At 32.4% G+C, this 22,319-nt stretch overlaps 2 protein-coding genes across 2 annotated transcripts; both read right to left on the bottom strand.

The window, feature by feature from the left end:
* Positions 1-1,462: 1,462 nt before the first annotated feature.
* On the bottom strand, positions 1,463-3,744 carry LOC140990939 (putative receptor-like protein kinase At1g80870). Its single transcript, XM_073460816.1, has one exon. It carries the CDS (start codon positions 3,645-3,647, stop codon positions 1,596-1,598), a length of 2,052 nt encoding a protein of 683 aa, XP_073316917.1. The 5' UTR covers positions 3,648-3,744; the 3' UTR covers positions 1,463-1,595.
* Positions 3,745-18,289: 14,545 nt separating this feature from the next.
* LOC140956280 (probable N-acetyltransferase HLS1) lies at positions 18,290-20,222 on the bottom strand. The gene is made up of 3 exons (XM_073412988.1): positions 19,967-20,222; positions 19,616-19,764; positions 18,290-19,155 (listed from the first exon to the last, which is right to left on the bottom strand). Exons 1-3 carry the CDS (start codon positions 20,168-20,170, stop codon positions 18,291-18,293), a joined length of 1,218 nt encoding a protein of 405 aa, XP_073269089.1. The 5' UTR covers positions 20,171-20,222; the 3' UTR covers position 18,290.
* Positions 20,223-22,319: the final 2,097 nt, after the last annotated feature.

Below are 22,319 nucleotides of genomic sequence, written 5' to 3'. Positions count from 1 at the left end.
TTAGTTTGAGTAATTCTCTCGTGAGACGATCTCATAAATCTATATCTATGGGACGGGTAGATTCGATCCATATCTTGAGTGAAAAATAATAATTTTGACATAAAACAATATTTTTTCAAGAATCAGATCGAGTAGAAGATCTGTATCACAAACTAATTTATGAGATGGTCTTATAAAAACTTTTGTGAATTAGTTTTAATATTTTGTTCATATTTAATAAAAGAAAAAAATATAAAAAACATTGTATGTTAATATCAATATTTAAAAAAAATCATTTGAGGACATATTATGTATTTTAGAGTAAAGAAATAAATATAAAGAGTATTTTTTAAAAAAGTTGAGTGTAAATATCATTTTTTTAAAATATTTGCATTGATCATATCATTTCATTTAATTTCGTTTCAATTTTGTGTTTTGTGTTATTTTTATATATTTTTTTCTTCATACTCTATAATATTAAATAAACTACAAAATTTTTTTTATATAATATTAGGTTTTTCAATTTTTAGTGAATAATGTCATCATGAATTTTTTGTACATTGATTATTCATATATTATTATTAATAATATTTAATTAGAACTTTAATAAAAATATTTTTTAAAATGTTTAAAAATAATTAAAATTTTAAATCAAAATTTTCATTTTTAAAATTATTTATTTATTCTTTAATATTTTGATAGACAAATAATATGATTTTTTAATATATTTTTTTTATTTTTTTATCGGTAAGAGTTACATTCAATCAATATTTCGGTGACAGTAGAATAATTGTCCGAATTTGAATATAGTCTCAAATAGTATAAAAAATTTATATAATAATTAAATATATTCATTGTATCAATAAATTTAAGATAATTATTTAAGCGTTCATGCTTACAAATTTTAATATTTCGCGTATAGCAAGGAGTGAGATATTAGTTAATCATTTCATTCATTGCATATGTTATAAAGCCTTTTCCCATTAAATTAAAGAAACAAAATATATTCCTTTAATATGTAAAAAAAATCTTGGATTGAAATATTAATCTTTAAATAAGATATGAAAGAGAGACTAATTTAAATAAATAAAATCTGAGCAAATGTGAAACAAAGAATATTTTCTTGTTAAGAATAATAAATAATGAAAGGCTTAAATCCTCATTATGTTACATTATTACATATGCAACTATGCAAGTTGACTATGTTTTTAAAACCTTATGACCCATTATCATAGGCAAAAACTTATGTGAGACGGTTTCTCGGGTCGTATTTGTGAGACAGATCTTTTATTTGGGTCATCAATGAAAAAGTATTACTTTTTATGCTAAAAGTATTACTTTTTTATTGTGAATATGGATAGGGTTGACACGTCTTATAGATTAAGATCCGTGAGACGGTCTCACATGAGACCCACTCTTAATCATATTTGAAAAACTCGAAAAGACACATTAGTTTAGTCTAACTCAATGTAGAACAATCTTAAAAGATTTTGAAGATTAAACAAAAAAAATCATCAATTAACTTACATAAAAATTAAATTAGATTTATTCACAATTCAAACAAAATAAAGCAAATTATCATCCCAAGTCAGCTGCAATAACTAGTTATCTGCATTTCACCTGAGACTTCTTGAATTAGGAGAAGGGGAGAACTCAAATGGAAGTGGTAAAAGCTCCATTTCACCATTCAATATCTTCAAAATGTCACCGATATCCGGTCTCAGCTCCGGCGTCTTCTGTATGCAAGAAAGTGCCAAGTTAACACACAAGCTTGCCTGTTCTTTATTGTACTCGCCATTGAGCCGTTCATCCACAAGTTCTAGCAGGCTTCCGGATCGAGCCAGGAGCCGAGACCAGCTTACTAAGTTTGCTTTCTCAGGTCTCATTGGGGACGAAAGCACGTGCAACGGTCTTCTACCCGATACAATGACTAGAATCAGTACACCTAGGCTGTATATATCAGCTTTCTCCATTAAGTATCCACATGAGCCACTGCATTCCGGTGCTACATAACATAGTGTCCCTCTCATGCTCGTTGTGCTACTTAACTCTCGACTGAAAAGATCGCCACTCCACATGTCGCTCCCCGTGGAACGCGCTTTCTTTTTCCTCCATCCTTCACTGAAACTAAACTCCACATTCTTGTTAACAAGTTTACACTCTTTGTGTCCCATTTTGTTCTTCCTCCTCCTGAAGTGAAAGCTTTTCCCCAAACCAAAATGTGGTACTCTGAACCATTTTTTACTCCATACTTGGCTCTTTTTTGGGTCACGGTTCTTGTTATCGCGTTCATCTAAACTCTCTTCTTTCCACCATTCATGCATCGCCCGATGCTTCTTAGTATACACAGGCTGAGATATTTCGGTTCCCTTCTGCACATCATTCTCAGTTTCTGTATTAGGATACTCAATCCCATGTTCTCTTACAGGTTTCCTAATTGCTTCGTCGATTTTACTTTTCGTTTTGCAGTTATCCAAGTTGGCTTGCTCCTTGGATACCCCCATTTCTTCATCCCAATGGGGATTCGGTGAAGAACAGATTTGAGTCCCAATCCACTCATTCACATAATCTTTGCTACATAGTTCACCACTCCCATCTTGTCTCCACCACCAGTCTTTTCCCCACTGTTTCGCGCCAACAAAAACGTTATCATTACTATTATCTTTGCAATGATCCATATCACATAAATCATAATCATAAGGCATAAACTTCTCACAATCCTCCCCACCATTATCATCACTCAACAGCTCTTTTCCCTTCATATTACAACATCTACTATCGATATGATTAATCTTGCAACTAGTTTTCAAAGAAGAAGACGCTTGCAAAGCCAAAGCAAAATCTACCTCCTCATTTTCATGAATCCCATTCTCTCCAACTAAACCACCGGCATTCGAGTTTTCCGAAAGTTCTTGACTCTTCCACAACTCTTGACTTTTCCCCAAGTCCTGGCTAAACAAATCCACCCCGAATTCACCCTCGAGCTTCACTCTCGACAACCCGAAATCCGAAAGCTTGGCTCTGAACTCAGCATCAAGCAACACATTGCTTGGCTTCACATCACCATGAATCACAGCTGGTTCACACTCAAGATGCAAGAAAGCTAATGCCTTTGCAACATCTAGAATAATGGAAAACCTCCTGGTCCAATTCAAGCACAAATTATCAGACTCAACAAATAAAGATTCTTGCAAACTCTTGCTAGGCATGTACTCATAAACCACAAGTCTCTTCTCTCTTTCTACACAAAAACCCAATAAACAAACAAGAAAAGAAGACTTTAGCCCGCCAAGAATCTTCAACTCATTCTGGAATTCTTGCTCACACTGTAATGAAGTTGAGTCAAGAAGTTTCACAGCCACCAATTTACCATCCTTTAGAATACCTCTAAAAACAGTGCCGGAACCTCCTCTGCCTATTGTATTGGACTCACTGAAATTGTTGGTTGCATTCTTGAGCTCTCTGTAAGTGAATCTTTGAAGCTTGTTCAGTGACTCGGTGGAATCATATGGGCTGGTGCGGGACCTGTGCACCAGAGAGTACCAGAAACGGTGAAGAAGATACAGAATAACTAAGAGAATCACAGGAGATACAGATATCGTGATTGCAAGGAAAGTTATGCTTGTTTTTGGTCTCGAATCAAGTGGTGATGGTTGTCTTGAAGCCATTTTTCATTGAAATGATCGAGAAAAAATGGTGATAATATATGTGCGTGTCTTTCTTTTTCTTTTTTCCACTCTCCCTTTTTTTTCCTAATTTCTTGTGTTGGTGGGGTAGGAAGTTTGTCCTGACTTTATCGAGATTAACATTATTGGAACTTTACAGATGCTATTTTATTTTTGAATTTTGCAAGTATTTCAACTACTTGAATTTTGTTTGACAACGTAAATCATACATAAATCAATCTATTTAAATAGGATAATATAAAGAATTTGAGTTAAATATTATTTAGTTTGGATGAATTTGTTACATTCTTTCACCAAATCAAGATCTTGTCAGAAAATTTTGCAAATATTATTGAACAAACATTTATATTTAATTATTTTTTCTTGAATTGTTAGAATGCTCGTTGTTACGAAAAAAGAGAGCCCTTGACTTATTTTTGACATATTTTTGTTGTGTACGATGAATCAAGTCCTAAGATGAAAATCTCACAAAATGGATTGAAATTTTCAAGTAACTTTTTCGAAACTTGATTTTGGAAGAAATACTTTCCCAAATCATCCTTCTATTAAAGGTGTTGAATTAACGGAACTTTGCAAAATTTAAGACTTAAAGTAAATGGCATAAAAAGACTGCAATTTTTTTTATTATTATTATTTTGAATATTAGTGGTGGCGTGGGTTTTGGGAGGAGGTTGTGTAGATTTCGAGGAGGTGTTTCATAAAACGGTCTTACGGATTTTTATTCGTGAAGAGGATCATTTCTGTCCATATTTACAATAAAAATTAATATATTTGACATAAAAATACAATACTTTTTCGTGGATGACACATATAAAATATCTGTTTCAAAAAATTGACTCGTGAGACCGTCTCACAGGAATTTTTGTGATAGATTCCTCGTTGGTTTAGAGTAAGATAACCATTATTATAATAAGTTCAAAAATTATATAATTTATTATGTACAAAATTTGTGACTTATTAATTTATATGGGGGAGGATTATACTATCAGATTTTTTTTTAAAAAAAAATTGATTAAATTAAGGGAACGGAGTTGAAATTTGTGAAAAGGAGATGGATCTCGGGGAGCTTTTGACTAAAGAGAGCATTTTGCAGGAATGGAGGAAGAAAATGGGACCGAATATTTTTTAAGTTTGTCGGTTCACTTTCCACTTTCTGTCCTTTAAAATTTTCTTTATTTGTAATTGTTTCATGTCAAAGTCAATTTTAATCTATCAAAGTTTCCATACCAAATTGAACGTTCATCGATCAGATTTCTTACGGAGTTTCGAACTCGAGTATTCGTCTCAAACATGGTTATCTATCGGATTGACTCGATGAAGTTGTTTTTACTTTTGATTCAAAAGGTTTACAACATTTGTGATTCGATGAAATTGAAAATGAAAATGAAAATGAAAAAATAATCATCCCCCAAAACTACGAGATTGGTTAATTTTACTACTATGGTTTTTATATCTTTGCATTTGTAAGTTGATTCTGTATTGAATTTTTAGCACCAAAACTTCTAGATTATTAATATTAAAATACATTGGACTTTATTTATGTTAAATAAAAATAATAATTATTGTATATAAAAAATAGTATAGTGGTTTAACAAATCATGGACCTGANTAAAATTTTCACAGTTCATTAACTTTGTTTAGTTTTGTGTACACATTTGAGATGACTATCAACTAGTGGATGTACAAATTTTTGATATACTTCATCACATTTGATGTGACCGGGTAAAATTGGGTGCAAGATGTCTGGACAATTTCATCGGATCGAGTTATATAAATGATGATGGATGAGAGCACAGCGAGATGTATCAAGACTAAAGATCTTGCTCTCGAGAAAAGTTGCTGATCTGCAAACACGAAGATAACCATGTGAGTACATAATACAACGATTTTTAAGTGACAAGTTCCAAATGCAAGGAAAATTCTAGTTATTAAAATTTTGGCTCAACTTCTACAGACACAGTTGTAAATCATTTAGCATCCCTATTGTTACCTCGGTAAGTAATAGGCCCTCTCTAGAACGGACAAAGAAAGATCTGAGGTCCGAGGCAAGAATGCCCAGGTGGAGGATCGAGGTGAAGAGGTGGCTATGAGGACCTCGCGAGCCAATACGATCGAGGTCCCAAGGTCATGGGATACAGGATGGAACACTGAGGGAATTGTAGCGTTTGAACAGCTCTGGGAAGAATGAGGATCTTTGATCAAATTTGATCTCGATCTCACGTTTGGTTTGTTAATAGCTCGTTTATCATGTTTATGAGTCTGACTTGAACTCGTTTTCGAGCTCGTTAAACAAGCTTGTTTTAGAGCTTGTCGAATATTTTTAGGCAAAAAACCAACTAATATATGAGAATTTAAGAGGTATGATTCTGATTTGTATAGAATTTGAATAGCTTACATTTCAATAAAATAACAACATGGAACAAAAAACTCATGTCCCAACAAACAAGCCCTCGGCTCGAGCATGGGCTCGAGCTAGCGAAAATACTCGCGAGCTTACGAGTCGAATATCCTTAGGATCGAGCTTGGCTCCATAAAATTGTCGAGTTCGAGATCGAGCTTGAGCTCGGCTCAATAAGCTTAACAAACAATCTCAAATGAGCTTTTCACCGAGCCGAGCTCCGAACAACTCACGAGAGACTTCGTTCGTTTATATCTTCATCTGCCTAAAATAAATGAGATATGCACCACTTTTCATGGATTCTGCAAGTTATTTATATTTGCAATCATGTACATTTCTAAGGGTTTTTCACTTTTTGTGAGCCTGGTATTGAATTGAGTGTCAAAGAGGCCATGCCGAAAAATATTTCCGACGTTCCTTTCAAGAATTTGTGTTTCATGTCCGTAGGAGTTCCGGAGCTCAGGAGTCTGGACGCAATCCACATAAGAACCCTCACGCGAATAGTTTCCAGCCACGTTTCTCATCTCACAAGTCAAACCGTATCTAATAATCTCCAAAAATTGAGCTAAGATTGTAATACTAGGAACGAAGTTAATAAAATTTCCAAGTATTTGAAAATTTTGTTGGTCTCACGTGCGGCAACTTAAGATAATAAATATGAAAATAAACAATAAATTTGACATCGAGGTTTACGTGGAAAACTCCTAAAAATTGTGAGGGTAAAACCACGAGCAAGATGAAAAGAATTCCACTATAATATTTTATGGTGTACAACCACTCGCTGTGTTTCCAAAAGAGAACAAACAATCTCTTAATACATGAGAACAAACACTTCAGAAATATTGTAGAATTAAACACTCAAATGTTATAAGATGAGAGAGAAATCGATGAAGAGATACTTTGAAATGCCAAAAGATGCATCTATAGATGCATCATCCAAGTGTGAACCCCTCATACGAAATTTCAAATCTGCTGCCTAAGAAAATGTATTCAAAGTGTTCTTTGATTCCTGCCTAACAAAACGCGTTTCCATCTCATTTAATGCTTGTCTGCCACCTAACATATTGCCAACATTTCTCCCACTTGGAGATTTGATTGAGAATCAACACATCTCCACACATCTTTTCAATCTTGTTATTCCCTACTACTTACGTTTTCGTTAGGCCACTTGAGGATCTACAAAATTCAAACTTATTCGTATTTACTAGCTTAGTCAGAAAATCATGTACATTATCCTTTGTATGAATTTTCTGCATATCCACACTTCTTTCTTCTACTACTTCTCGAACAAAGTGAAATGGAACTCCAATGTGTTTCGTCCTGGAATGAAAGGCTGGATTTCTTGTGATGTGCAAGGCACTTTGATTGTCACAAAACAAAGGACGTTCTTTTGTTGGTGCCCGGTCTCCTCCAATAACCTTTTAATCTATATTGTTTCCTTGCAAGCTTGAGTAGCTGTCATAAATTCTACATCTGTTGTAGATAACGACACAACTGTTTGCAATTTTGAAACCCAGCTTACCGCTCTCTCTGCAAGTGTAAACATATAACCAGCAGTAGTTTTTCTCCTATCAAGATCACCTGCATAATCTGAATCGACATAGTCCCTGAGTGTAAAATACGATCATCTATAACATAATGCAATATTTGAGGTATCCTTAATGTATATAACGAAATTCTTAACAATGCTCCAATGATATCTTCTAGGATTCACCATCTACCGACTAACTGCTCTCACTGCTTGAACAATGTCCGGTCTTATACAGATCATGATGAGCATCAAACTTCCCACTACTGATGCATATGATACTCGAGACATCTCCATCCTCTCTGCTTCACTGCTAGAACACATCTCGGAGGATAACTTAAAGTTAACAAGAAAGTATGTTCAAGCGTTGTAACAGTGTGTTTGGCAACCAGGATTTGGGAGGATTTCACGTGATTTGGATTTCAAAATTCAATTTTTACTGTTTGGCAAAGTGATTAAAAAAAAAGAATTCGGATTTGTATGGGATTTCAATGAGTATATCCAAATACCATCAAATTTGATAAGATTTGGTGGGATTTGGATTTTAAAAACACACAATTACATTTTCATCCAACACATCATTTTCATCAACACATTATTTTCATCAGTCAACTTTCTCCATCAAAAGTTTCTACATGGTTAGACATTTTTTTCTTTTTAACTTTTTTTAGAAGTTGAAAGATTTCGTTTAAATTTTATAATTTTCATGTTTTTTTTACTGATTAATATAATAAAAATTATAGTAATTACCAAAGCCTCTTTTTACGTTTAATAATTAATTTCATGTTAGAGTTTGAAGTTGTTTGAAGATTTTTTAATTATTATTTTATGTGAACTATGATTAATAAATAATAATTAATTTTTGAATTTACAAACACAAATAATAGAGAAGAATTATTAATTTGTAAACTTGTTTGGGTTATTTATATTTATATGATTTCTAATGGCAGCTTAGTAAAATTTTAAAATTCCAAATTCGAATCTTTTTTTATCCAAACAATAAATGGATTTGTAAATATCATTTTTAAATTTTAAATCAAACACCAAATGGAATTTCAAATACTTGAATTTTCAAATCCAATTCCAAATCACATGAAATCCTCCCAAATCCTGGTTGCCAAACACACTGTAAATCTTTCTTCAAATGATTTTTTTGGGAAAACCAAATCTTTCTGTTACTTCTGTCTCGATGAACTTGCATCTCTAGAATCTTGTTTGCCGGTCCCAAGTCCTTCATATCAAATTCCCAAACCAATTGTGCCTTCAATCCTTGAATCTGATCTTTTTGGGGGGCCTGCTACCAACATGTCGTCCACATACAACAACAAAATAATATAATCATCAACAGACCTCTTGAAATACGTACAAGAGCCTGCACTCAATCTCTAGGATCCAAGGCTCATGATATAGGAATAAAATCTCTTGTACCAACACCTCGACGCCTCTTTGAGACTGTACAAAGATTTGTTCAACCTGCAAACCAAGTTTTCTTTGTCTTTTTCCACAAAATCTTTTGGCTGAAGCATATATATTTCTTCTTCAAGATCTCCATAAAGAAATGCAGTTTTCACATCTAGATGTGTTAGATGTAAGTCAAACACTGCACACAATGCCAATACTACTCTGACTATTGTAAGCCAAACCACAGGAGAAAATATCTCATTGAAGTCAATGTCTTCTTTCTGAGCATACCCTTTTACCACCAATCTAGTACGATACCGTTCTACTTGGTTATTGTCATCACACTTGATCTTATAGTCCATCTGTTACCAATGGCTTTCATCCTTCGTGCTAGTGTAACAAGATCTCAAGTTTTATTCTTGTCTAATTTCTCCAACTCTTCTTGCATTGCTATCATCCACAAGGATATATCCGAGCTTTGAGTAACCTCGTGGAAACTCGATGGCTCACCATCCTCTGATAATAAACAATATGCAATATTCCTTTCGATAACATAATCTGAAAGCCAACCTGGTAGTCTTCTGTCTCGAATGGACTGCCTCACATTGAAAACCTCAGACTCAACATGTTCTTGTTCTTTATGCACTGGCACTGCTTCACAAGAAATTTGACATTCGTTCGTCTTATTTTTCACTTGAAATATATTAGTTTCTGAATTCGGCGTGCATTTGCCCCCCTTTACTTTATCTTCCCCGAAGATAACATCCCTGCTGATGACAAGCTTGTGGACAGTAGGATCCCACAAGCGAAACCCTTTTACTCCATCAGCATAACCCAAAAAGATATATTTTCTGGATTTCGAATCCAACTTCGATCTTTTTTTATTATTGTACAAAACATACACAGAACTTCCAAATGTATGCAAATGAGAATAATCACTCGGTTTTCCAGTCCACGTCTCCATCGGAGTCTTCAGATCAATCGCCACTGAAGGAGAACGATTGATAATATAACAAGCGGTTTTGACTGCTTCCGTCAAAAATGACTTGTCTAGACCCGCAGTCCTCAACATAGCTCTTGTTCTGTCCAACAAAGTTATGTTCATCCGCTCCGTCACTCCATTTTGTTGAGGTGTGTAAGGCGTCGTAAAATGTCTTTTGATGCCCTCATGTTGACAAAATACATCAAATTCGTCACTTGTATATTCTCCTCTATTGTCATTCCTTAAACACTTGATTTTTTTTCAAAAATCAAGTTCAACCTGTGCTTTGAAATCTTTGAAAATCTGAAAAACATCTGATTTTTTCTTGATTGGATACACTCAACATATCCTAGAGAAATCATCCATGAACGAGACAAATTATCTCGCTCCTCCTAAGGATACAACTGGTGCTTGCCAAACATCTGAATGAATCACTTCCAGTATGCTTTTGCGTCTGGCAGTAGAAGTGTTAAACTTTAATCTATGTTGTTTACTGGTAACATAATACTCACAAAAAGGTAATAACACTTTTGGAAGTCCCAGCAGCAACTTCTATTCTGAGAGAATTTTCAACACTCGCTCTGACGTATGCCCGAGCTTTCTATGCCATAATACCGTTAATTCTTCTCTTGAACAAATTGATACAACTGCTAGTTTCGCCTCTTTGTGTGTTTCTCCCAAAAGTACATACAGATCTGCAGCAACTTTTTTTGTCTTCATAACCACAAACGCACCCTTCACAATTTTCATGATCCCGTTTTCGATAGGGTTTTGCACCCGATATCATCCAATTGACCCAATGACAAAAGATTTTTCGTCAGTGCCATCATATATCGTACCTCATGTATGATGTGAATAGTGTCATCAAACATTTTTATTTGGATAGTACAGACCACATCGATTTCTTAGGCATGATCATTTCTCATGAATAAAGATCCTCCTGAGACTGTTCATAATGATCAAACTATTCTATCTAAGACATCGTGTGCCACGTCGCTCCTGAATCCATAATCCATGTATCACAAAATTTGTGTCTGCCTTCTGCAACTGTTGTCGCTTCGTTGAATAATATTTTACCACTGCTTGATGTATTGGTCACATTTCCTTGAGAACTCTTCTGGATACTCGTACATTCTTTCTTGAAGTGTCCTTTCCGTCGTATTTAAAGCAGTAAATATTTTTCTTCTTACTTCTTGACTTTGATCTACCTCATCTTTGGCTCCCACTGGAGTCACGTTCCATAAATATTTCTTTTATCATCGGTAAAGCCTCCGCCTGCTTCGAAGTTACCAATCCATCTTCCTTATTCTTGTGTCGGCTTTCTTCTCCGAGAACCCCAGTTAAGACATCGTCAAATTTTAGAGAGCTCATATGAATATTGTTGGTTAAGTTGATGATAAGTTGATCATATAAATATTGTAGACTTTGAAGTAGAAGTTCTGCATGTTCATTTTTCTCTATTTTATGCTATATAGAAGTGAGTTTGACAAATAGAGTATTTAGTGTGTTGATATGGTTGGTCATCGATGAGTATTCCGCCATCTGAAGAGTGTAAAGCCTTTTTTTTTAGGAAAATCTTGTTGTGTAGTGACTTGACCTTTTACATCTTTGTCAGAGTATCCCAAATAACTTTTGATATTTTTATCTCAGAGATACTTAATAGTACTTCGTCTGATATAGCTAAGTGTAAATTGACAACAACATTATCATTCATCTAATTCAACTTTCCATCGTCCGTCATTTCCATAGGTCTATCTCCAATATCTACCGAGCAATTCTCCTTTCTTAAAACTGTTTGTATCTTTATTTTTCACAACATAAAATTGCTTCCATTGAACTTTGTTATCTCGTACCTGCCCTCCATTATGTCTTCAACAATTTAGTAGACTTGATAAAATAATCCCGCCTTAATAAAAAATATCAAAAAAATCTTTTTTGATCAAGAATATCAGTTTAGGCTGCAACCACAGAGCATACTCAGAATTCAAGAAATTTTAAAATCAGGTTCTGATACCACTTGTTGGTCTCAAGTGCGACAACTTGAGGTAATAAATATGAAAACAAACAGTAAATTTGACACCGAGATTTACGTGGAAAACTCCTAAAAATTATTTAGGTAAAAACCACGGGTAAGATGAAAATAATTTCACTATAATATTTTATGGTGTACAACCATTTACGTGTTTTCAAAGAGACCATACTCTCTTAATACAGGAGAACAAACACCTCATAAATATTATAGAACTAAGCACTCAATTCCAGTGTGACTCTGTCGTCCGAAATTTCAAATCCGCTGCCTAACAAAACATGTTCAAAGTGTTCTTTGATTCCTGCCTTACAAAACTTGTTTTCATCTCATTTAATGCTTGTCTGCCACCTAACATTTTGCCGACAAATTTTTGGATGGCAAAATGATAATTTTTTTTTAATCAACATGCAATCTGTAAAAGAATATTATTACTAAAATGAAGTATAAAATAGTTTGTAACTTCTACGAAATATTCAAATATGTTTAAGTATGACACCATCTAAAAGAACAAATTTGATTTGAAAATTTTTGTTTTTTTTCTAAGAAAACTACAATGGAATGATTTGAAATATATGTATTTGAAAAATATATAAAAAATTAAAATGAACTTAAAAGTTAAATCGAGTGTTTGACATAAAGATCCACTAATCGTCATTTATATGTGTTCTTTGTTGTGTTGTCGATTATAAATTATAATACATTATAGTTTTAAATTATTACTGTATTATGAAAAGATAATGGGCTGTTTTGCTATATCTTTGGACTGGCCTACGATAGGCCCATTTTTTAATGGGCTGGACTCATGCAAAATAAGGCTGACTATGCTTAGCTGTTACTCGGGTTACTGGGTAGGCAGGTTCAAGCCCACCAACAAAACCCAGATGTCTCAGGCAATTATAATTTTGTGAATAAATTTAAGAATTATACATTTTTGGTTTGGTTTTTATAAAGATATTTGTTTAAACTCAATTAAATCAACTTATAAATTCTTATATCTTATAAGTTTTTTAAGAAATTTATAAGATATGAGATCTTATTTTAGAAATAAACTATTAAAATATTGAGTAGGTCTCTTGTGAGACGGTCTCACGAATCTTTATACGGGTCAACTCTACCGATATTCACAATAAAAAGTAATATTTTTAGCATAAAAAGTAATACTTTTTCATGGATGACCCAAATAAGAGATCTGCCTCACAAAATACGACCCGTAAGACCGTCTCACACAAATTTTTGCCTAAAATATTTGGATGAACTTGTTTTAAAAAAAGTCTACATAAACAATAATTGAGATAAATGAATTTTTTTATTCCGAAAATTAGATCAGACTTTTCTCTTAACAAAGTACACACTGTTCAAGTAACTAAAACATAAACCTTTAATATATGGAATTTTTTCTATCTTGAAGGAATAATAATAATAATAATAATAATAATAATAATAATAATAATAATAATAATAATAATAATAACTGTTGAGGTGCAAAAATTGTTTTGAAAATTTTTAGTAAATCAACAAGACTTGGGTTGTATGATAATAATAATAATTTAAGGGTATGTTTGGTGTGAGTGATAAGTCAAGGATAGATTATTAATCTCATGTTTGTCTCATTTTTTATGGACCCAATTAATCAAGAATCTCGTGATAAAAAAAACCTATTTGTTTGAAAAGATATTCCATTATTTTGGAGGGATTGACAATCCAATTCCTAAAATATAACATAAATTACCATTTTGCCTACAAAAAATCAACATGAGAGATCTACAACTTTGGATTCTATTCTTTGATGGTTTATTTTTTTTTATTTGCACACACATCACATAAATAATTTCATGATGAAACTAAATAAAATTTAAAAAAATAGAGAAAAAAATAATTAGAAATCAATATTAAAAATGAGATAAAATGCAAAATTATATTAATTTTTATTAAAAAAATAAATTATTAGATAAATACATAATTTATAATTTTAAATTTTATAAAATATTTATTTATTAACAAAACACATGATTTTGAAAACATTGCTACAAATATTATTTTATATATCAAAATGTCATCAATACTAGTTTAGGGTATTTTTGTCTCAACAACAAAAAATGTAAAATTTATCATACTCATTAAAATTTTACCAAACAAAACATGTTTTATCACAACACATTATATATCTTTACTTTGAGTTTTGTCATCAATCCAATTAGTTATCGTATCCTACACACCAAACATAGCATAAGAAGACAAGTTTTGTCCAAATACGAGACAAGATCCTAGTTAAAAGGATACGATAATTAATAGCAATTTGGTATGATAAAAATGACGTTCTGCAATGCAAATGAAATAAACATAATGCCACGAATGTGCTGGACAAGGATCGGTCCACACAAAGTACAAAATGTTAAAAAAAAAAAAACAACAAAAGGTGAATAATGGAAAAATAATAATAATAATAATAATACTTTTGTAGGCCACTCATTTTGTCTGCACTTGGAGTTATGTTCAAAGTCAAATTGAAATTCTAAATTATCTTCTTATAAAAAAGATATTTTCGTTACCAAATTTATGACTGGTGGGACAATTATTGTGACAAAATATAAAAAAATAACGTGAGTTTGTTTTATAATTAAATTTTTTTAAAATAATTTCGAATGATTTACGTAAAATATATACATTTGCCCAAGTTTCAGTTTTCATTTTGCAAGATTTGAAGGAGCTAACATTATTTCTCGAAAGCAAATTTAAAAAAGTTTATTGTTTGATTTTAGATACATCAAGTTTTTTAGTATTATATTTGTCATTGATCATATGATAATTATTTGCACATGCTCTTTTTACTTGTCATTGATCATATTATAATTATTAGTTTTATTTTATTTTTTATTTGTTATAAATACTAATCAATTTTGAATACTAATTTATGGTTTGCATTATTTGTTACAAGATGATTGCAAATCGAGGTTTAGAAGATCTCCATATTCTGCATTTGCAAGTAACACATATCTCATTAGCGGTTTCTTCTGAAATTGTTGATGATATTGTATGAGTTAAGAGTTCAGATAATCTTATCTGAGTGTTATATCTTAAGAACAATATATACAACCATGTGTTGACGTATTTAAATCATATGGTGTTCGATGGTGTTTTAGAATATGTGGCTTTCGTGTATTTGATAATCATATTACTACTGCTCTTGTTGAACGGCGGTGCCGTGAGACACATATGTTTCACTTTAGATGTAGTGAAGCAACAATCATCTTATAATGTGTTTAAGTTATTTGGGACCTAAAAATTGATATGAATCGGTCATTGGAGTAGATTATTCGCATACATAAAAAAATGACAACATATATGTCTGGAGTTGCTGGGATTTGAACTTCTACCATCTCATATTAAAGATGGTCCCTTGTCTGTTCCTCTTTACATGCTTATTGTGCATCTACACTTATTAATAATGATAGCTCATATGTAGATTTCATTAAATAGAATCGATGTGTGACATTGATGATTATCGGAAGAATAATGTTTCTAGATATCAAACGAGTAAAATATTACAGTTGGGGGAATGCAGTTTTAGCATTTCTATATTGCATGTTATGCAATGAAACACATATATGAAAGTCTATTGCAACTGGCCTTTATATATCATGTAGGTTATTTTGATTATTTAACACATCATTTATTTTATTTTTTAACTTTATCGTGCAGTTTAACTCGATCGTTTACAACAAAAATGATATTGATGCAAAAAAAATTATTTATTCATATGATAATAATATATGATGATGTGTTTGCCCCCTGATTTGCTTCAAGATTGTAGAGATGCATCGTACCAATCAACTTATGTGAAAGTTGAGAAGGAAACAATCTATTCCAAAGCCTTCGCTGGACAACGATGACCTACACAATACCACAAGAGTAGGTCATCACAATACAAATTGGAACTCATATCATAAAAATTCAATTTATATTCGCGACGAGTTAATCCCTAGATTTTCTCAACTGTTAAATTTGTGATGAGAGTGCTACTACTTAATTTAGTGAATGAGTTCCGAAATAGGCACCTGCAAAAAAATGAGTCAGTGATTAATTTTGATCTTCAAAATATTCACTTTTTATTATAATAACGAGATTTGTACCTTCTTCATATCGGTATTGTCTGATCGTCTATCGATATTATAATGAATTCATAATTATTTAATTAGTAAATATTTTAATTAAATATTAATTGATAGTTTTGTCTACTATGTAAAATTCTCATGAATATTTTAGAAGGGTCCAAAATTAATTAATTAAATAATATTTATTTAATTATTTCATGTATTGTCAAAATTTAAAAAAAAATACTATATGAGATCATGACTTATCATGAATTATTTGATAGGATTGGAGAATCCTAATACAACTTTAACTAGTAGGAGTCCTAGTTAAATAATGAAACTTAGCGAATATTTTTTAAAAGGTAAAAACTTCAAGTAACAATCTCATTAGAATTCAAACTTAAGAGTCCCAAAGGATTATAATTTAGAGTCCTAATAGGATTCTAAATTAGTTCATGAAAATTATAAATATGATAATGCATATCATATTAAGATGCTAGACTTTTCTCTTTATTCAAAACTCTAAAAAATCGACCACCATTTTTGTTTTTGACAAGGTCTCGACCGAACACCGCCACAACAACAACCTGTGCGCCACGTTCGCCGCCGCTGCCGCTGCCCCGCCGGAGTTGTCCAATTCTGGTGATTTCATCTCAACTCAAATTTCTTCTATATTTTGTAGTAAGAATTAGAGTAGGAATCCTGTCATTGATAGTTAATCTAATTCGGAGATTGAAGAACAATGATTAGTCAAGAGGATCGTTCGTAGATATTTACAAGAATGATTATCTCTGCTTAAATCCGGAATAGTTTGGTATTGTTGGGTGCAATAATTGTCCTTGCTTGGTAGAGCGATCGAACCGTGGTGCTTGAGCTGCTGTGCAGTTTAAAAGATTTGAGTTGCACCATTACAACCAGCTATAGCTTTTGGTAAAGCGGCAAACGATCGGTCCTACAATTGGTATCAGAGCCAAGGTCACGGGTTCGATTCCCGTTGATTGCAAAGATTGTAATTATTGGGAGGGAGATTGTTGGGTGCAATAATTGTCCTTACTTTGTAGAGCGATCGAACCGTAATGCTTGAGCTGCTGTGCAGTTTAAAATTGCACAATTACAACCAGCTATAACTATATATATATTATTGAGACTGGCCCTTCACAATTTTTATTTTTGTATTGTGCTTTAAGCATATCTCAAAAAAAAAAAGTATTGGCCTTTAAACAAAAAATCTAATTTTATTATTATAAGTCCTAAATCATAATAATTATTCCACAAGTTATTATTTTATTTTATTGATTGTTTGAATTTAATAAAATTAGATGAGAATTGAGAAAATTTTAAAAAACCAAATTTTTCTTAAAAAATATCGGTTATTTTGGTTATCGACCGAAAGATAACCGAAATAACCGATATTTTATCTGTTTAGTTTTTTCAATTTTAATGGTTAAAATTGGTCGGTTCGGTTGGTAAAAATAATCAGTTTTTCCAGTTTTGGTCACTTCGGTTTGGACCGATTGCACATACCTAATAACAACTCTAAGCGTCCTATGCTTGAATTTGAATCATACGATACACAAGAATATCTTGATTGTCAAAACTAAAATTTCTTGAAAAATTTTAAACTTTCGATGTGTTGATAATTTAACATAAATGACACTATAGGAAATATTCAATATTTTATGGATGGTGGAGGGACAAAAAAACAAAAAAAAAAACTAATGGGGAGATGTCTACTTTTGTCTCCCATTTTTTTTTGTCTGGGCAAACTATAGTGGTAGTAGAATATCCTAGTGTAAACTTAATTATTTCGATCATCACGAATATATGTGGCTTACTTGATCAAGATGTGACATTCAGATACAAAATTGGATCATTCTAACTTTTTAACTTCTACAATCGTCAAAGTGCAATTTATTTGTGATTATAATTACGAAGCGCAATTTTTCAATACGATGCAATAATTATTTCACCTAAAATCAAAATATGATATTTAGATTGTTATATATATTAATAGATTTGAATTACATCGTTATCATATTTTTTATTGATGTATTCGATTCTACGATTCTAATTTTTGATAAATCCCCTCGTTCTTTGAGATAGTGATGAGACTTGTCATCTTATATTTAAGATATGATGGTATTTAACGTAAGAAAGCAAGAAATTACATGGGTAGAAAAATTTATAACTATTATATCAAAGATCACGAGGATCAACAAATATAATCTTGGAATGTGATATAGAAGACGATTTCAACCAATGATCGTCACCATTTTTGTTCTTAATATCTTCTTGAAGTTTCTTTACACACCAAATATCCTCGTCCCATGAGAATTTTCTCCAATGGGGAATGGCCTCTCTCACTGGATCCATTTGCCCTACCTCGGCCACCACCACCCTACAACCACGGTCGTTTCTTGCCATGTTGTGCACGAATTCGCACAAAGTTTTCATGAGTCGCGAACCATCCTCGCCTTCCATGTGAAGCCCGTACAAGAAATAGAACCCGAAATTCTTGAAAACGTTTGGTATCGATGGTATCTTTAACCATGGGAACAATGAGTCGACAACCCTAGTACCCATGCAAACTGCATGTGTTAGAGCTGAAACTCCCTTCAGCTGCAACCTAAAGACTTCCTTGGTGTTCCATATGCTACAAATGGAAAATGATGATGGCAAATCGCCGTTCTCAGGGTTCCAATCCGAGAAATCCCTCTTCGGGAATGCGATGAAAGTTCCTAGATTGAGCTTGTTGTGAAGTAGCACATCAATATCTTTAGGAAAGAACTCCGAGTTTGAGAATAGAACATAATACATTGTCTCAGCTAAGTTTGGAGGAACACGAACAATAGTTATATCTGATGGTAATGACTTATAATGCTCGTGAACTGGTTGCACAAGAACCGTGGGATTCCGGAATTTCACATAATTGCTTTTTTGGGTGAACAAACTTAAGGAGGGCTTGTTGCTACATTCTGTAGCCATGTATGCATATTCTGCACCATTTTGTTTACACCACCCCTCCAATTCTTGAACAAGTTTTGTTGCAATGCCAAGTCGCCTGAAGTAAAAAACAAGAACCCCATTAGGACAAAATCAAAAATTGATAAAATAATAATAATAAAAAGTCTGGAATTGGCAAAGTGGAGTCTACAAATCGATTTTTTTTTTTTTTAAAAAAAAAAGTAGAAGATATTGTTAATTAATTTATCAAATGGGACATATCATGCAATCTAAAACTGTACGGAATATGTTCTTTGACAAAAATGATTAGTTTTTGGTGCATCGATGCACCTAAGGGAATAATTATTGCACAAAATAATAAAAGAACAAATGGAGATATAGCCAAGGGGACAGGTTGCATCAACTCACCATAAAATATGTCTATTATTATATTATTAATACTGAAAAGTACAAAGATATTTTCTGTTTGACGAAAATATATATCTCAAATTCCCTCAAATATACACACACACACATATACATACACATATATATGCTGAAATTGTAGGTGGACGAACCTGTGGGAAGATGACACCCTGAGTCCAAGAATATAGGCCAATTTAACATAGATTGGAGATTCATTCGACCTTAATTTTCCACTTGTTACGGTTTTAATGCAGCCCCTAATTACACCCACGATTTCTCTCCCATTTCCATGTTCCGCCACCTATGCATTTTACAAGAATATCGTTACTACTAATTGGTTGATAACTTATAGTTTTTCTGATATCAATGTCATAAATTTGGAACGATTTCTCGAGTTCAAGTTTGGTTATATCGAACTCCAACCTACTAATAAGAAATATATATACTAATTTGAAGAGTAAAGATTAAATATGTTGTATAAATATTGTAGTTCTCATTCCTACCAACATAATGTGTGACGAGAAGTTCCGGACTCTAGCAACGGGGTCGCCCATGAGGTCAGTGACAAGCGCCGGTTTTCCCGGCTGCCCCACCTCGCACCGCCGCTCCAGCTCCTCCACCGCCTCCTTATCTCGCCTTTGGTCGTACTCTCTCACCACCACGGCCACCGGCGGGTGAATCGCTGCTGCTATTTTCAGGGAAGACATGTATAATATTGGTGAAAATCAGTATATATATCCTCGGTTCTATCAAATTTCTGCGGGGAATTTTGTTCTGTGATACGAAATTTTTACATCCGAAAGATGAATATATATAGCTAGTGGGATTCGACGACGTGGCTGCAAACGTGTACGATGTATGCGATGGGATGTGTCGGTCTCGTTTTACATGATAAATAAACTGGAATATACCAGTATATATGTATTGTATAGTTGATTATATATATATATATTTCGAACTAAATATAGTTATGTTGAGAATGTACTCAAAGTAACATATAAAAAATATAAGACAGAAAATTATAAGTTAATAAAATGGAATGATATATCTGTTGATATGAGGTCTATTAGATAAAAATCAAAAGAAAATTCTATTAGTTGCTATAGGGGTCCATTATGCAGTCACGCAGGTGCGGACCCGAGCTCGAGACGTTACATAAACGAAAGAGGTGAGAGCTCTCAATAAATCCATACGCTCACGACGCAATGAAGATGAGTAACCTAGCTCGAGAAAAGGATGTCTGGACCATGAGAAGAATATTGGTCTTTTGTTTAAGGGGTGAGGATTGCTGAAAATTTAACCAAAATACATTGAGAAAATCATAGGTTAATAATATTGAATGATATCTCCATTGATATAAGATTTTTTGGTAAAGTTTAAAAGTAAATCGATAAAGACTTAAGCTGAAAATGAACAATATCATACCATCGTGAAAATATATAATTTCTATTGTCCAAAAAATTACTCGAGTAAAATATTTTTAGGAACCAAAAACGAAGCTCGACACAAAAAAAAATAGTGTCATTTCTATTTATGATAATTAATTTCGAATTCAATTTGTAGAGGATAGGGATGTAATCGAGTCGAGTCGAGCCGAGCCGAACTCTTGAATATTTGAGCTTGACTCGTTTATAATCGAGCCGAACTCGAGCTTTATTCAACGAATATATGCATGGCTCACGAGCTTATTCAAGCCTTTATCGAGCCTAAACAAGCTTAATAAATATGAATTATACATTTAAATTTTCATTAAATTAATTAAAAATAAATTATATATTTAAAGAAAAATATATTATTCTTATTAAAATTTGTAAATTTATTATAATAAATAAATTTAATAGATTTTTCTATATATTTCATAAATAATATGCAAAATCAATAAATCAAATATCATAACTATTATTTTTTCATCTAAAAGATTACTCATGAACTTACCAACGAACACGTTCACGAGCTAACGAGCCGAATACTGTAAAGCTTGAGTTTGGTTTGTTTATCTTAACGAGCCTATTAAACGAACTCAAACGAGCTTTTATCGAATTGAGCTTCGAATAACTCACAAACGATTTGGTTCATTTACATCCCTAATAGAGGATATGGACCAATCAATCCCCACTGACTCCGTCTCTGATCTCGCCCCATCGGTCTTCGTGTAAAGGGACATAAGCTTTGATATTTATATTATGTGGGGCTGTGTGTATAAATTAAGCGATTAGTAAGTATATAAAAATTTCTTAAAATTTTTAAAATTAAATCCCAGGAAAATTATAAATCAAGTTTAATTATACCTAAAATTAGTTCCATCTTATGCCATTTCACCGGCAAGGCAGAGCCGCCATTCATTATTTCAAATAAAAACCTCTAAATTATTAAATAAAAATAAATACTTCTTAATAATCTATAATTAACGTATTATTTATAAAAATTAAAATTAAAATTTAACTTAAAGGATTTATTGAAATCCCCAGATCAAAACACAAGTTATTTACTCCTTATATCCTAAAAACTCCGTTTAAACTCTCTAACCATGTCAAAAATACTCTTACAATTATTATTTGTTGTATTGGGCTAGAAATGATACCAGAGTGGAAGTAAAATTATTTCAAACATACAATGTTATTATAAATAATAGGTTCCTAAAAATAGTCTTGGATTCCTCTAAACTCCCTCGAGATCTAAGAAAGATCTAAAATACGTTATAGAACTATGACAATCCGTTATATTATCTACCACATAAAATTGAGGAAATTCTTGAAAAAAAAAAAGAAGAAATTTTTGAAAAATTTAAAGGATATTCAAACAAGAATCCAAACTCTATAACAACAAACAAGTTTTAGTAAAAAGAAGAAAGGTTAT

This window comes from Primulina huaijiensis, chromosome 13 (assembly GCF_012295235.1).
Source record: "Primulina huaijiensis isolate GDHJ02 chromosome 13, ASM1229523v2, whole genome shotgun sequence".
NCBI lineage: Eukaryota > Viridiplantae > Streptophyta > Magnoliopsida > Lamiales > Gesneriaceae > Primulina > Primulina huaijiensis.
The sequence above is the reverse complement of the archived record's forward strand: the minus strand, read 5'-3'. Positions and strand labels throughout refer to the sequence as shown.

Coding starts and splice junctions, on each gene's coding strand:
- LOC140990939 (XM_073460816.1), bottom strand. CDS start 3,647: ATGGCTTCAAGACAACCATCACCACTTGATTCGAGACCAAAAACAAGC.
- LOC140956280 (XM_073412988.1), bottom strand. CDS start 20,170: ATGTCTTCCCTGAAAATAGCAGCAGCGATTCACCCGCCGGTGGCCGTG. Junction 19,765..19,966: donor TCTCGTCACACATTATGTTG/GTAGGAATGAGA, acceptor TAAAATGCATAG/GTGGCGGAACATGGAAATGG. Junction 19,156..19,615: donor AGGGTGTCATCTTCCCACAG/GTTCGTCCACCT, acceptor TTTTTACTTCAG/GCGACTTGGCATTGCAACAA.